General features: G+C 52.7%; 1 protein-coding gene across 1 annotated transcript; it reads right to left on the reverse strand.

The window, feature by feature from the left end:
* Nucleotides 1-971: 971 nt before the first annotated feature.
* Aqp1 (aquaporin 1 (Colton blood group)) lies at nt 972-13,306 on the reverse strand. Its single transcript, XM_021164728.3, has 4 exons — nt 12,759-13,306; nt 3,973-4,137; nt 3,652-3,732; nt 972-2,930 (listed from the first exon to the last, which is right to left on the reverse strand). The coding sequence occupies exons 1-4, from the start codon at nt 13,140-13,142 to the stop codon at nt 2,751-2,753; spliced, it is 810 nt and encodes a 269-aa protein (XP_021020387.1). The 5' UTR covers nt 13,143-13,306; the 3' UTR covers nt 972-2,750.
* Between the last annotated feature and the right edge of the window lie 4,103 nt (nt 13,307-17,409).

Genomic DNA, 17,409 nt, shown 5'->3' on the forward strand with positions numbered 1-17,409 from the left:
TGAGCAGAGGTGGGAGGAGCTGATCAGGAATTAAGTAGCTGGAGTCCACCGTGGTAGGAGACTGAGGGGACTGGAGACCTAGAGCGTGGGACAAGGAAGAGGCAGGCTAAGAGGGACTGTGAGAGATCTTGGCACGCCCTCACACATGAGTCTGTGAGGCTTTGGGCTAGCCTCTACAGTGTTCCTACAGCCTCGCAGTCTCTCATTCCAACAGCACATACCTCACCAAGAAGAAGCCAGGGAAGTTTAGATGGGCTGAAGTAGCTCCAGGGTCCTTGTATACTGCAGTCAGTTAGAAACACTACACTAAGCCTGCTCCACTGTCACCTCCTAGGCCTTCACTCCAGAAACATGATGACATGCTGAGCCCTCCTCATGCCCCTTCCCTCTCAGGCTACACTCTGATGACACGTGTGCTTGCCACATGGCGAGTGTTTCATAAGCTTGAGGGTTCGTGCCTCCTGGAGCAAGCCTCTGTAGGAAGGAGCAGGCTTGCCAATGCATGGCCTGTTCCCAGTGGCTAAGTTCACAGGTGCCTCTGAAGTGTTTCAATGTCACACATGGGGTCAGTGACAGGACCTAGGGTTCAAATCTCTGTAAAGCATAGCACTGGACTCCTGGGAGTTCCAAGACATAAGTATGGGTGGACCTTCCAGGGCAAGCAGAGCTGTAGCTCCTCAGCTCTGCCCTGAGGAGAATACAGAAGCCAAAGTGGCTCCTATCACCCCACTTAAACTGGCCTGAACTTTCCCTTCACTTCCCATAGTTGTCTCATAGATTTCCACAGCTTCCGAAGTTCCCTTATTAAGGACAAGAAGGGTCTGTGGTATAACTGTACCCATCCCCTGGGGCCAAGGGCACCAGGGCATGGCACACTGGGAGGCATAGAAATGAGAATAATCCCTTCACAGATAGGAGTCCCTTGGTGGGGATGCAATACCAAGAAAGCAAAAACCACAGGAGGCCTGGAGGACCTTACAAGTCATTGTCCTTTATTTTTCTTACCATAAGATGAAATTCATTTGCAAAGAAACATACACAGAGCAGACAGATACAGTGTCCTGGTTCACAATGGCCAGAACCAGGTGGGATGGGCCTGCCCTGCCCCCCTCCAGCACAGCTCTCACCACCTCCACCCCCACCCTCACCCCTACCCTCACCCCTGGCCCTTAGCCATTGCCCAGGCAGAAACTGAGAAGCTGGAGGTGAGAGGAGTCCACGTCATTGACCATGGGGTGGCCAAACATGGCCTTGACTGCTAAGCTTGATCCAATATGATACAGTTGAGCATATGGGTCCTCAGTGCCCTTATCTGTTAAGTGGGTACAGTGCCTGCTAGGGAACGGAGACGAGTGTGCAGCTGTGATATGCCAGTGGTCAGTGGCCTCCTGACTCTTCTGCTGCTTCTAAGCACCTGAAGGATGTGGCTCTCGGTTCACAACGTGGTTAAGGGCACAGTGGTAGAGCCGCTCTGGATTGATGGGATCCAATGGAATGACCTAGAGCTAAATGCAACCCCTGAGCTGACTGCACTCTGAGCTGTCCTTGGGCTGCAGCACAAGCTGTAGCATTGGGCCAATGCAGAGAGAAGACTGTGCCTGGAGGCACAGAGTGAGCCTCTGCAGATTGTCCAGGCTCCGGTCACACTCATTCAGCCAGGAGCTCACAAGCCAGGGCCAGAGTGACCTCCTTGCTCATGATGAACTAAGGGCATCCAACCCCCTGTGTGCCCAGCATGGGCATCTGTTCAGGGTCTGTTGCATAGCTAGCTGCTTCTCTCCTCAGACATGACACTGCACATAGCCCAATGCTCTTTAACAAACACACACACACACACACACCAGATCTATACTGCAAGGGAAACTGGAGGACTGAAATAAACATCCAGTCGGTGCCATGTTACACGGGCAGACCCACTAGAGCTAGGTAAGATAGTGTGAGCTCTTCTTCCACCACAAAATGACCTTCGTTCTGCTACAGCTAACCCGCCTCCAGGAAGGCTCTGTGTGTGAACAGGCACGTCTTGCATCCCACACTGATTCTCTGCTCCGTGGCCCATCCACGTGTGCTCGTGGGCTGTGGATGCTGGGAAAGAGCTCAGGCCAGGTACACAAAGCAGTGCTGTTGAGACTGTCCCTTCTAGAACCTGTGGCATGTCCACACTTACAGAATCCCCAAAGCTGTCCCTTCCTTGCCACTTTACAGATGTGATCACTGAGGCCTCAGCACAGGGACAATTCCAAGGTCTTAGAGTGAGTTCAAGGGGAAGGGTCCTGGAGGTAAGTCAGACCAATGGGGAAAGTTAGGGGACCTCTTCTCCCTCAAAGTTCCTTTGGGGATAAGGTGCCTACTCCAAGGAAGGCTGCGGTCAAAGGCACAAAGCGACATTGGCAGAATCCCAGGCACCTAAGGTGGGGGACTTGCTGGGCAGCTTTGGAATGAGGGGGACTTCCTAGCACACTCTGAGGGGACAACTAGCAGGTGGGTCCCTCACTTTCACTCCTCCGTGATGTCAAAGGAGTGGGGTGCTGAGTTGATAAATCTTGGTCCCCAGGAAGCTCTGAGACCAGGAAATAGAAAGAAAGACAGTGATATTACTGCCCCAGACAAGGCTAGACCATGTGGGTCAGGCAGGTCTTGGGGAGTGACTTTGGTCAGCTTGTCAGAGTGTCTACAATATGATTTTGGCCCTCCCCTCCCTCCGCCCATCCCTGCCCCACCCCCATATAGATGCCCAGGCCAAGCCTCCTCTATTTGGGCTTCATCTCCACCCTGGAGTTGATGTCGTCAGCATCCAGGTCATACTCCTCCACCTGGCCACTGGTCCACACCTTCATGCGGTCTGTGAAGTCGCTGCTGCGTGGGGCCAGGATGAAGTCATAGATGAGCACTGCCAGGGCACCCCCAATGAATGGCCCCACCCAGAAAATCTAGGAAAGAAGCGTGAAAGTTTAGAAGACAGCTTGCCACACCCCCTCTCCCCCTAGGAGTCTCCCCCTCCCCTCTGTCTTGAGTCAGAAGCAGACGACCAGCCCCCTACTTTCTGATCCCAGTGCCCCGTCAGAGTAGTTCCAGACCAGGGTGTGTAGTGGGGACATGTCCTTGCCACTGTACACAGCTCATATATCTCCGTAACAGCTCATTCCTGAGGATGGCTGCTACTCCCTTCCCCTAGCCTTGGAAGGTTCCCAGAGATGGGCTAGTCTAATAGAAAGGTAGCCAGGAACACACAGACCAGCAGTAATTAAAGCTAAAATCTATGCCATGTGTCCTCTCTCATAGCTCTGCTTGCAGACACGGGTCCTCTCCTGATGGGAGAGGCAAGGATCCTAAGCCCACTTCATTCAAAGTCTAGGAAACAAAGGCACAAAACCTTCCTGAAGTTGCTAAATCCAAAGGTGGCAGGGCCAAGATCTGACCCCCACTGTCCACCACACTGTTGGGATGACAGGGCAAGGCAGTAGGCTTGAGTTGCCAAAGTAGACGACACTAATCTTGTCATGATCTGAACCCCTCCCTTCATCTCAGGGTTTGGTTTCCTGATTTCCTCTGTCCTACCTGTTTTCCCAAATCTCTATGAGAGGAAAAAAATCCCTCAAAGGTGGAAGGAACTGGCTTCCACCATGCACCTGGCTGCCCACAGTGACTTACCCAGTGGTTTGAGAAGTTGCGGGTGAGCACAGCAGAGCCAAATGACCGGGCAGGGTTGATACCACAGCCAGTGTAGTCAATCTAGAAGGAGAGCGTGTAAGGAACAGGAATGTAAGGGAAATGACAGGTGGGATGGGAAGACAGAAAGAGCAGACCAGGAGAAAGTGACATGATTAGAGGTCCCCGTGTCTTTTCTATGCCACCAGAGTGGGTCTGCCATCCCCCACCCCGTGGAAGTTCCATCCAGAGTACTGCAGACACCCACCTCTTACCTTGGCCCTGATCTCCCCATGACCCCAACCTGGGAATTCCCTTACTCACCGCCAGCAGGTGTCCAAGGGCCACAGACAAGCCAATGGCAAGCGGGGCTGAGCCACCTAAGTCTCGGCGCCTCCGGTCAGTGGTGGCCAGAACGCACAGTACCAGCTGCAAAGTGCCAATGATCTCAATGCCCAGGCCCTGGCCGGAGTTCACACCTTGAGCCAGCTGCAGAAAAGAGGAGCAAGAAGGCCCAGGTGGCAATTGTAAGGAGACTCCCAGAGCACCAGGCCCAGGCACCAAGAGACAATCTTTAACCACATCATCTTATTACTGAGCCTCTCACTGTGTGACCCCAGAGGGGACACGGCAAACAATGAACATCAGGCCCTGTCTCCTCCCACACCTGTTGCTGCTCTAACGTCATCCCCAGTCCTGTCTAGACTGCTCAGAGGCCCAGGGTGACGCAGGGTCTCTTTGTTGGCTGCATGGCATGCCCAGTGTTACAGGTAAGAGGTGAGAGTCAGACATGGGAGGTGGTCAGGGATGTCTGGGAGAAGAGAAGTATGGGTAGGAAGAATCAAGTGGAGATCCTGCCTCATCCTTGCAAGTCCAATTCTTTCCCTATCTCCATCTCATTTCCCTTCTGCATCGCCTCTCGTCCATCTTCTCCCTCCCAGCCTGCCTTCCCTCTCTTTGGCAACATGGGCCCAAGCACTGTGTAGTCTGGCTGCTCCTGCTCCTAAGCCACTTTTGGAAAGATGACTCATGTAAAAAGAAGGGAGTGAGAACTGCCAGGAAGTCTCTGGAGCCCTGTGGTACCTGCAGCTGCCCTGAGAAGATCCTTACAGGGGATCCAGACAGCTGCTCCAGGTTGGGTGCTGAGGCCAGGCTCACCCGACAGAGCAGCTGGGGCATCTTGCTGAGGGTGCGGGGATGCCTCTCTTTGGTCTCCCTCCCAGAAGGGACAACCGAGTCTCACCCAAAAAAGCTGACACTGAAGGCTCACTTCCAGTTTCTCCCCCGCCCCCCGACTGAGCAGTGGTATCCCCAATGCTGACAAGTTTTCTTCAGGATAGGGGAGGGGGGATCTTCCCGGTTCAGCCCTGAGGCCATCTCACAAGAACAATACTCTTCCCGCCTTTGTCTGCTGTGCTGGCTCTCAGGGAGTGACTCACATCCCCTCCACTGCCTTGAAGCCCCAGCTTTGGACCTTTCCTGGCCAACCCGAAAGCTGTGTCTCCTACCCCCAGCGAGTCTTCTGGGGCAATGCCCACCTATCCTTTGACTATCGTAGAGGCAACAGAGGTAGAATCCCAGTGTTCGGGTTTTTACTCTTCTAGTGGGCACCATGAACATGGCTGTCTCTAAGCCTCAGTTTCTCCATCTGCAAAATGGGTTTAAGGTCTCAGCTCCATCTAGACTCTAGAGCCTCTAGGAGATTCAAAGATCACAGGACATTTGGAGAAGGAGGCAAAAGTGAGAACTATTGGGTAGTGGAGATGGAAGGGAAGAATAGCTGTGTTCCTGAAGCTGGGACGGCTTGACGGAAGAATGACTACAAGTCCATAATGGCTATCTCCACTTCTGCCTGGAAAGCCTGTGGCCCTCATTGACATTCATGGCTTTTTTTCCCTCCATCTCCCCTACTCTCTTAGGCTGGCCTAATTGCTGGCTGGCAGAAGTCCTGCGCCGAACACTTCCTCACCAATGAATGGAGCTCTCCCTAAGCCTCCTGCTCAGATCCAATCCCCACCCTGCCCTTCTCACAGATGTAGCCAGAGCCAGTTTGTCTCTTCCCCTGGTTCTCAATTAGGGTTGAGTCCCATGTCCTATTCAAGGTACCACTTTCTATCTACACAGAGCAGAGCAGGCCCTGGTTCCAGAGGTCTGAGTTCCCTGGAAGCAGGAGACAGCTATCTGGTCTTGGGAACTCCGGAAGAGCTCTGACTCCTGAGAGCCAAAGACATAGGCTGACAGCCTTCCCCTTCCAATGCCCACCACCATCCCAGCAGCAGCCACCTCGCTTGCCTCGGCAGCTAATGAGGCCTGCTCTCCTGCTGCCTAATGGACTGAAGCTACTTACATCTCGGAAAACAGTAAGAGGGTTAGAGACAATAAAGGTCTGCGGAAACTCGATGTCCGGGAAAGAGCAGATTAGAAAAGCCAACCACAGCGATTATGTACAGCCCACTACATTTCAAACGACTACTTAAACAGGGCCCAAGCCCAGTTATTGTCGATTATCTCTGGAGAAGATCCATGTTTGCACATGTGTGCAGAGTGTTGCCTAGATTTTCACCGACTCTAGTCGAAAGAGCGACACTCGGTTTTGTGAACGCAGGTGTGAGTGATTGAACAGGCCACGCAGCTCTTGTGGAGCATTTAAAGCTGCTGGTCACTAGACCCTGGCGGGCTCAGGTCTTATAGCATAGTGCACCAGCTCTACCGAGCTTTCGATGGGACTAGGCTTCTTTCTTCCCCCATCTGCCACAGCCTCCTGGAATCATCACTGCAGTTGAGTATCTCAGAGAAGAGGAGTCCATCTGCCATCTAGCTGGTGTTTTTGTCCCTCCTGGTCCGCACATCTCTGAGGGGAGGCTCATTGAAAGTGCAGTTTCCAGACCTCCCAGCCTCTCTATAATAGCTGACTCCAACAAAGCCCTTAGAGTGAAGGGCCCATGCCTTCACAGGTTAGCTGGGAAATGAACAGCCAACCAGTGGCCTTTGAGGCTCATCTGTGAGGGGACAGAGCAGGTACATATATTCTTGTCTCAGGGTTGACGTCACCCCAGGCTCATAAGCGGATGTGCTGGCTACAAGGGAACTAGACGGATCCCAGCTTGAAATGGGTTGCTGGCAGGAGGTGGCTCTGAGGCTGCCAGTGTCCCAACCCAGGGTGGACCTCTGCATGCCACGCTACCTGAACCCTCCCTGCCACTTGAAGGCAGGCCACCAGGACAGCTCAAAAAGTCCCAGGCATGGGGCCCTGACTTTGGAATAAGAGCCTCCTGTGCCCCACCCTTGAGAAGCAGCAGAGTCCAGAGCCAGGCCTGGCTGAGGCTGAGCCTCTGCTCTCAAGGAACAGCTCAAGAGACATGGCTGTCTGCCCACCACATCGTCTCCAGTACTCAGCACTGGCCCACCAGGGAGCGGTGGGCCCCACCTCATCACCTCTCAGACAGCGCTTACGTATGCTCGGTGAACAGCTGTGTGGGTATGTGCCAGCTGTGTCTACAAGTGGCCGTGTGTCTGCGGTGGTTTTCGCCTTGACTTTTTTTTGTTGTTAGACCTTAACGGGTTTATTACAGAATAATTAAATGATCTAAGAACTATCAAAATATTAGACCTATAGTCAGTAAAAACAATTTAGACTAAAATTAAATTATTTTTAAAAAATGCACAACTACAGGAATCAGATCAAACCATACTCAACGTGAATGTTTTTAATAATCCTCCCTTAGAAACTGATAGAATGAGCCGGTCCAAAACAAAAAGGCTAAGAACACAAACAAGTGAGAATTAAACCACATAGGCAGCAATACTTGATTAAAGGAAAGTAGGGAAAACCCTCACCTCGGGATTAGAGACTAGTCAGCCTTTTTAAGTCCCTGGGGAACATTTACACAAGCTGATAAGGTCCTGGCCAAGTCCTCCTGAGCAGAGCCCAGGATTCGCTGTGACACCATGCTGGGCATGCTCTGCAGAGCAGGGGCTCTCTGCAGCACAAAGTCCCAGCTGGCTTCTGTGTATTTGCACTGGTGTGTCTGATGGCATTTCTGAATGCGTCACTATGTCCCTCGTGCCCCATGCCCACAGGGGTGGTGCCACTACTATCTGGAGGAGGGAAGAGAGAGACCCCTTGAGTGAGGGCAGCTGCTCTCAAAGGCCCTTTATTTGCTCCCAGAGCCATTTTATCTTTCTGACAAGAAACAATACACAAAGCAAAGGTTTCCAGCTTCCTTTCTGCCTTTTCCTTACTGCAGGGCAAGGAGAGGAAGAGGCTCCCTTGAGAACCTTCCCCCTCCTGTGTCCACAGATCGAAGCAGAGTTGACAGCATGTTCTTTGCCCTATGTCATGTATGTGCATGTGTGTGTACATGTTTGTAGAAGGTTGAGCACAGCCCTGCCCTGACATAACCCTCTGTACAACCTAGACAAGCATCTATAACTTGCTTGGGTCTCATTTCCCAATAGCAAAATGCAGGCGGTGGCCTCCACTCTAGCCCCAAGCAATCTTCAGGTTCCTCCTTGCCTGAAGTCAAGTAGGCACCCTCTAGCCAGCATTCAGAAACCTGAGTTCAAGTCTCTATCTCCCATTCTCAGTTTGGCATAAAGCCTGCGGCACAAAACCTCTTACCCACCTACACTGCACCTCCACACAGCCAAGCTCACCCAGAGCAGTTCCTTGTCAGGGGGGTCCAACCTGCATATTTCTAGAGATAGGGGGCTCATCTGTTTAGAGGAAGCCACTTCCTGAGTTAAAAAATAATCCTTTATACAGAATAGAAACTCCCCTCTGGAGAGTCTCTTCTGGAATTTCAAGCCCCTAAAGGGCTTGAATCTCACACCTGCCTGATGTCTTTGATCTATGGGATTTAGTCTCTGTCCCAAGGATGCTTGGGAACATTAGCTGTTTGGGTAATTAAAGAGAGCCCCCACCCTTTGCTCATCCCACTTGGGCTGTTCCCACTCGTCCTAATACTGTGTGGTTGAGGAGCCCCTCTCGTCTCCAGAAAAAGGGCCAGAGAGAGGAGTCCCTGAACACTGAAGGCTTTGAGGACATTTTCCTGTCCTTATCTACAGGCATGAGGCTCAAGTTTCAACTGTCCAGGAGCCCTGAGACTCACAAGTGCTTCTAAAGAGTAGGGATAGGAAAGTTCCCAGGACAGAGAACTGCTACCAACAAGAACGTAAGGTTCTTCTGCCACCATGAATGGCCTCCAGTGGGGGAGAGGAGGGTGCTGGGGGGAGGAGAATGTGACCTGCGACACCCTGAGTGGGGCCCTAGAGAGTAGGGCTGCGTAGGGGCCTCCAGATGAGCTGCTGAAAGATGCTCAGGCTAGAAAGGGGAGCACCAGGGCAGAGGGGCTGACTCTGGGGTGGGGGTGGGGGGCAGGGTGGGAGCAGCTCTCCTCAGATGCCACCTGCATGAGCCTTCTTGGAGTGTTGTCTGTTAAATACTTGTCCCAAATGGACCACACTAGCTGTACGGATCCAGCAGATGCTGCAGAGGACCCAGACTCAGAATTTCTGTGGGAAGGAATGTCTGTCCTGCCACAAAGCTCCGCCTCTATACACTCTTCCCCCTGCCCTTTCCCTCCTAGCTTCTGCCTGGAAACAATAATTACAGGTCCCAGCTATGCTGTTACACCCAGCCCCCAGCTCTGACTCTGACCATGCTGGACTTGGTCAGGGCATTGGAAATTTATGCTTCTTATCCATAGCCCACTCCTAAGCTCTAGTAGAAGTGGCAAGGGACTCGACCCTGGTTGGCTTACAGGTAAGAAAGACCCTCTCTCCTCATGGTTGGGGAAGCTAACACCCAAGAAACTGAGAGAAATAAGCATTCAGGGCCTACACGCACGCACACACACACACACACACACACACACACTTTGGAATAGCAGGTGGAAGCATTTCCAAGTATTTGGGTCCTGAATCAATAGGACTGAGAGATGACCCTGAAGAGAATAGGTATACCCTCTGCCTGATACCCCCAGGAGGCTAGACTGGGAGGCTCTGGGAAGCTAATGTCCTCCAGAAACAGAGACCAGACAAGGTCCAGAGCTCCTACTGCCTTCAAAATCCAGCCTCCTACCATGACCCCAGCCTGCCCTAATTTCATGACCACCTCTACTCCTCAGCATCCCTTGCCCCTTTGCCTCAGCTACACCCAGAAGCCCCTTCTCAGTCCACATTTGGGTTCTTACAGGACGATCACTGGAGCTCTCCTGGCCCTCCCATCCTTTCAGTTCAAAAGTTCCCTGGCCCGCCCTGACACCTCTTATCTCACCTGCCTCCTGCCTGGTATCACAAGCAGCTGGGCAGTTTATCTGGTCTCGGGCCTATGAGCTGCCCAGAGTGGGGAGCCTGGCTGACCCAGCCTTACCCTCAGCACCCAACAGCCCCAGTCATTTCTGCAGGATGAGGGCCAGAAAGGGGAAGAATGAAAACAGCCAGGATGCCAGGACTCTAAGGCTCCAGCATCCTCAACTCTCCAAAGCTGGCCACACCCTCTTGTATCCTGTTCACGGGTTCATAGGTGGGAATTAGGGCCATCTAAGCCCAGCCTATTGCATGGAGCAACATAGGGTGCAGGTGCCTGACCTGGGGCAGAGAGCCTCAGAGCCTATATCCAGGGGTGCAAATTAGGCTCTACCTCTTTAACCCAGAAAGGACCAATGGCCTTATAGGAGGCCCATGGTCTCTCTAGGGCGTTTCCTGAGCCCTGACTTAGTCAGGAGAAAGTTGCCCCCACCATGTCCCTGGGGGACACCCCCTGACTCACCCAACCACTTCCTGCCGCTTTCCCCTCTATTTTCTTTGGAAATCTCCATGCCAACAACTCACCCCACCCAGGTTTTGGCGGCAGGATGAGGGTAAGAGCAGAGGGACTGTGAGAGCCTTCCCCGGGGAAGTAGAGGGAAGAGGCTGCCACCTGTTCCACTGACTGTTGTTCCTCTAAGGCACTGAGGCCATTCCCAGCCCCTCCATAACCAGGAGCCAGTGCCCCAAGAAAGCCACATGCCAAAGGTCCATTGTTTGTTTGGATGAGGTAGTAGGAACCTCAGCACAATATTTGGTCCCTCCTCTATGATGCCGCTGCTGGGGGTCCTCTTAGCCAAGCCCTTTGGGGGACAGTAATTTAGCTCCAGCCAACAATATAAGCCAGTAGTGTCAGAGTAGCAGGAATAACCCCAGAACCTAGGCTGCTTGTCAACCTCAGGATGCTCACCTCCAGGAAGACTCGGTGGTTAACAACAAACAGGGCTTAGGGTGCCTGCCTTCTTCCCCAAGCTGTTCTCACACTGGCCTGAAGCGTTTTTCTCCTTCAGCTGTATATATCTTGCCTGACACAGATACTCTGGCACCTCTGGAAAACTGGGGAAGGGGGGTAAGGAGTCTGAAGTGGGGTGTAGCCAGGCTCAGGTGCTGCCTGCCGAAGCAATCACATTCTGCCTCTGCCTTGGATGGCCATATTAGAAATGCAAAGCCTTTGCCAGCAAGGGCATAGGTCTTGCCTGTCACTTGACTTGGAAGAGACAAGATCTAGGAGGGAGCAGGCACTGCTTCCATCCTCCCCATCCCCCACCTCGGTGGGAACTTGAACCTCCCTGAAGGAATTCACTAAGGCACCTAGCCCTGCTCCTATTGGAGAGACTGAAGTCTAGAGGGACACGGCCCGTCTAACCCTGCTCCTTATGCCTACGGCAGCCAAGTTTTCTCCAGCTAAAGTCTAAACTCCAGCCATGGGGCTAATCTTCAATCCCCAGCTGAGCAGAGGTTGACTTAAAAGTGTGATGGTGAGGTGTCACTGTGGTACAGAAGTGCTCATCCCTGCAGCAGAGCCACGGCAGCTGCCCTCTGCACCAGACTTTCACCTCCCTCCTCCTGGTCTGCATCTCCAGGACCTGAACTTCAGCTGGGAAACGAAAGATGTCTAATCATGCATAGCTATCCAACTCACTGGACGGAGTCCTGGCTCACGCCCTTGCGCCTATCCCCATGCATCTACCCTGCTGGGGTCCAGCCAGCTTCGTTTCTCTGGACCTTATTCTACCACTCTGCCGTTAGTCTTTGCCTCTGGTGAGGGACTCCAGCCTATTCCATTCTGACACCCTACACCCTTACTCAGACACTCCTGCTAAACCCAAGTGAACTCAGTCATCATGGGCACTTAGCTAAGAAACTGGAAAAGGTCAGTGGCCAGGCAGCCACCACAGAGGCCACTTAGTCATGTAGAGTAGCCCAAAGACAGTTATGTTGAACAGTCGCCACGTACTGTTGCCAGCGTCTGCTTATCATTAAAGCCAGGAACAATGGGTACAAGTGCTTACACACTCTCCAACAACACAGCATCAACTTGAAAATAGCTTACACGAGTTCAGGACCCAGGCAGACACTCACACACCTTCGCTTCCACCTCCGCACACAACAAGCCAGCATGCCCCACGGTTCAGTGGCCAGGGACTGCTGAGCTGAGCCCTCCTCCTGAACTGGTATCTAGAAAACTCTCCCAAAGCTCCAGAGAGTGTGTTGTTCTCTCAACTTTGTCTAATTATTGGGGGTAGAGGGAGGAAAGGGGGCTGTCTCCTGACTTTCCGAGGAAGTTGATTTGGGGACCTGGCTAAGGATTAGAAGCCGATTAGAAGCCCAGGCAACTTATCAAGAGAGTCACACTCAGACACTTGCAGAAGTGGCTTTAAACACACTGGGTATCTGGAGAAAATGTACTCGGGACAGTAGGTAGAGGTTGCCTAGTGCACGGGGCTGCAAAGGGGGAAAGTGGCTGCTCAGGTAGCCCAGAAGAGGGCCAGGAAACTCGCCTGGAGGGAGGAGGAACTGCTGGCATGCACCTAGCTGCCCCTCCAGCTCATTCCTGGCAGTAGCTACTCTGCAGGGGACTTTGGCACAACCATACTGTCTAGCTCCTCCATTCTCACAGCACCAACCAGCAAAGAGACCATGCAGCACAACTGAGTTCTAGCCCCAGATCTCAGCATGACTCCAGAAACCTTCATCCTTCTCTCTGTTCTTCAGTATCCCCCTTGTACAGTAGGCAAATGGAGCCAGCTCCCTCTCTGTCTTCTCCTACAGACACCCTAAGCCTAAGATACCCCACTCACGTCATTGCGGCCAAGTGAATTGTCGACTAGGGAGGAGGTGATGCCCGAGAGAATGGCCGTGGCGACGATGGCTCCCACACACTGGGCGATGATATACATGACAGCCCGGAGGATGCTGATCTGACAGCTGAGCAGGAGCCCCAGTGTGACCGCAGGGTTGAGGTGAGCACCGCTGATGTGACCCACACTTTGGGCCAGAGTAGCGATGCTCAAACCAAAGGCCAGCGACACCTTCACGTTGTCCTGGACCACCGTCTGGTTTCTCTCCAGTGGGTAATTGAAGCCTAGGGCAGAACCGATGCTGATGAAGACGAAGAGGGTCATGGCCAGGAACTCAGCCACCACAGCCCTCCAGAAGAGCTTCTTCTTGATTTCACTGGCCATGCTGGCAGGGGCCTCGACTTAACCGCTGGATGCCTGGTGCTCAACTCCCTCCAAGAGCTGAGCCACAGCCTGGGCTGGGCCTATTTATAGGGCTGGGTGGGGGGAGCACAAAGGGAGGAAGGCCTCTCCTTGCTCCTGGCCCGCCCCACACCACACGAGCCTCCTCGCTGCGATGGATGCAGACAGGGCTCTGCTGTCTGCCTGCCAACTTTTTCCTTCCTCCTCTCCCCCTCCTGCCCTCCCTTGCTCCCTCCACCCGCCTCAGCCCTCGGCCCTGCCCAGCCTGAGGAGGCAGGAGGCAACCGTTGCTCTAATAGGCTTTGGGAAATTCTTCCAAGCTGGCTCTTCTCAGGGGGCCAGAGAAATCCAGGTGTCCCCGCCCAGCCTGCAAAGCTCAAGGGTGCCTGAGGGCAGAGGCTGGCACTCTAGAAGGGGTGGGGAATAGGGGTTGTCTGGACTCCCCAGACGGACATTGCCCTCCCTGGAGGTGGCACCAGAAATTGCCTGCCTGTCCCATCCCACTCTGAGCAGAGTTAGTAATCTGAAGTTCTCAGGCTGAGAAATCTGTGGGCCAGTCTGGCTTCCAATGTCCTGGCCTGGGCCAAGCAGCTGCATGTTACTTTGGTTATGTGTCCTCGCCCCCCGGGCCTCATTGATGGGAGTAGAGAAGCTTTCTGGGAGCCACCTATCATTCTGCAGACAATGGCAGACCTTAGCCAGGCAAGGTTGCTGGACAACTCCCCCAATTCCTCAAACTTAAAACAATTTGAGGCCATGATTTGAGAGGGGGTGGGGAAGATAATGCTGCTTAGGCTTTTTTTTTTTCTAATAGATAAAGTAGCTAGCAGGTCACTGAAGAGATGGAAGGGATGACAGCTGGACCTGAAAAGGAGAGAATGGGAGACATGGGCTGGGGCTAAGAGACAGATGCAGTGATGGGATGATAGGCGGAACAGCAGGAAGCGTTATCCGAGTGATGGTGGAAAGTGGAAGAGGTTCCCAGCCAGGCAGGAGACAGTGGCCAAGCTAGGGATGTGCTCACGCATACAATACTCAACTGGGCACTGGATTCAGTCACTAGCATCACAGGAAAAAACAGCACGTCAGAAACAGGAAGAGACAAACCGAGCAGAGGAGACCTAGGCTGGACCAGAATCTAGATAGAGAAAGAGGAGAGAGGAAGGTAAGGGGGACGAGAGGCACTTTCCAACACCAGGAGGGGAGGAGGGGAGACGGGTCCAGACAAAGCACCCACCATGTTTCATGTGTACCCCCAAAATCTGGAGTAAAGGACCAGAGAACTGGTCGGTCACTTGCCTACTGTTTGAGTGTGCTGGAAGGCATACCAGGCCCATAGGGAGGCTCTCTCTGTGGCCACAAGGTAGCACCTGTTATGATTGGTCCCTCTCTTTCCATCTTAGTCCTTATCAGAACCATTGGCTTCTTGCCCATCAGAGGTGGAAAAACAACACTCACTGAGAAAGAAGAAATGTCTTTGAGTCTGACATCTGTCAAGATAGGGCCAAGCACCTTCTATCCTACAGAGAATGACATTGTCTCTCAAGGGCCAGGTTGTATTCAGCCGCAGTCCTGGAACCAGACGTGACCTACAGAAATCCTGTGCTATGTTTGATGGGAGCAGGTGGCTGGTTGGGAAGTAATTTATCACCACACACCTAAACACTTAGGAGGCCAGGAGGAGTGGCTCTGAGCAGAAAGGTGGTGTAGTGGCTGCTTGGCAGCTGGATGCAATCAAAGACTTATTAACCCTCTAGAGAGGCAGTCAGGATGATGGAACAGGCACTTCCTGGAAGCTCTACCACATCCTATATTCTGAGAGGTTTCCCAGGGACACAGCCCCCTCAAGGAACTCACTCTTTGGGTCCAGGGGCCTCTAATCAGAAATCTGTCTGCAAGGCTGTGTAGGGCTCAGATCTGATGCTGTCTGGCTCAGGAACCCAATCAAGAAGATTCTAGGAAAACAGTAGGGAGAGCTGGCCCCGCACCAGAGGCTGGTGGGACCCGGCAGCAGAACTGTGCATCAGAACCAAGTGAGGTATATGAGCATTTGTGGACCTAAGCATGTCTGTCCCAAGAGGCTGTGGCAGTACCTGCAGACCAGGTTTGTAGCTGCAGTATGTGGTATGCTAGTGTGTGTGTGTGTGTGTGTGTGTGTGTGTAAAACAGTGGTGAGATTCTCTTGGATATTACTAATATTTTCTTTAGCACAAGTATTTTATTAGCACTAATATCATGTCAAACACCATTCTGGAGACCACGGGAACAATCATAGGCCACAAAGACCAGCCCCATGTCTTCTTGAATCTTCCCTTTTGCTACATAAGCTCATAAACTATTTAGACCCACTAACAACTGAACCTATGAACATGGCTTCATCCTTTGGACAAAGAAGATGCCATCAGAATGCAGACATTGCCTGAAATATCAGTGTGAACGTTTTCTATCACTACTTCCCACAATGCCCAGGGGCCCCTGCAATTCTGAACTGGCTATTTGCATGCTAAAGTGGAAAGGTTTCTGGCTGTATGTCAGGCAGAAAGGCCCTATACCTCATTCTTTTTCCCTGGCCTGTCACAATCCAGGCTGGTTGTCCAGGAGAGGCAGGCTGTAAACTAAGCAGTGCCTTGCTGAGTCTGGGGTAGCTGTCGGCGATATGCCGAGGAAAGGAACATTGGAATTAGAATGCTCCACAACTTAATCCTAGTCCCAGAGTTTAAGTACCACCTCCACAAGGAAAGGTCCCTGAGGCCCAAGTTACTCTACCCAGTTCACTATCCCAGAACAAAGGCACAGACCTTGGGCTACAAGCCTCAGGATGGGCAGGGGTGCTGGTGAAACCAATTCCATTTTCCATGCATAGCTGGGGTAGAGAGGGCAGCAGCGATCTAAGTTGAAATCACAGAGGAGCAGGATGCAACCAGGGTCCCTACAATGTAGTCATCCCTGGGAACCTAGGTCCAAGGCCTGGTATTGGCTGTGTTTCTCCTCTAGAGTGTCCCAATGCCCTAGGGCTGGCCCCTGTGTCTTTCCTGTGAACAGGCTCTCAGGCTCAGGCCAGACTAAATAAAGCAGACACCCTCCATCCTAGTGCCCAAGCTTCAGGCAGGACTTGTCTCTCAGGCCCTGGTGGCAGCCACCGTTTTGTCCTGGCAACTGTTTTTCCAGATGTGCCTCACTCCTGAACTGCCCAGTGAGTCCCACGCCAGTCAGAGTTGACAGTTCACAGGATGGTCTGGGGGCCGCCTTATTTCTTCCTTGGAGTTCCATAGAACATCAATCTCCATCTCAGAGCATGGTGACCAGAGCCTCAGATGCAGGATGAGGAGAGGAAGTTAGGTTATGCAGAAAAGAAACATCCCTGGGCTGGGCATGGTCCGTCTTTCACTGCTTAGAAGCTTTGGTGACATGCAGAGCAGAGAAGCTGAAAGGGTGGACTCAACCTCCTGCCAGCAGAGATTTTCTATATGAGCCAGGTAGAGCACGTAATGGATTCATTCTCTCCAGAAGGCCCACCAGGAATAGAGTGTGGGGTAGGAGGAGACTTGGCAGGCTCTTAACTATCCGGCCAGCATACGCTCCCCACTAGCTTGGATGAGTTTTCCAGGCTTGCTCCGGCTTTCCTGGGTTGGAAGCAAGAACAGTGAAGCGGAAGGGAAAGACAGCATATTCCCTGATGGGCCTGAGGAAAATGGACCCCTTTCCCCTCCTGGCTTACCCAGTGGGGATCTCAGCTTTGTCTGAAACTTTCCCCAGAGGGGCACCTGATTATATCCGTCTGCTGGCTTTGATCCAGGACTTGTCAGCCATGCCTCTCTGGCTTGTCCCAGAGAGGCTGGTCCTCTTAGGAGTTCATAGCCAGAGGTGCCAATCTGGAGCCGTCCTCCTTGTAAGACAAGGCCAGCCCCTCCAACAATGGGGGAGACAAGGTCAGCTCAAAGCTATGACAAAGGATTACTCAGGGCCTCGGAAGCTCGACTTCTCTACACCAGTGCTCAGAGTCCTCATAGCCCAGTGTGGCCTCATGATAGCCCCTCCCTTCCCAACTCCTATGCCCTAACTCACCACACCTTCTGAGGTCATTCAGTGGGCATCCCTCCTCCTTCCTAGATACCCCTGCAGAGCCCCCCATTGTGATGGCACCCTAGACCATCCCACCAAGGCTGGGTCCCTAGGGCTGCTGAGCAGAGAGCTGGGTACAGTGGGAATTCTGCCCCCTATTCCTGCTCACAAGGGAAGGACACCTGCC

Source organism: Mus caroli, unplaced genomic scaffold, assembly GCF_978045245.1.
Source record: "Mus caroli unplaced genomic scaffold, Mus_caroli_1 scaffold_7, whole genome shotgun sequence".
NCBI lineage: Eukaryota > Metazoa > Chordata > Mammalia > Rodentia > Muridae > Mus > Mus caroli.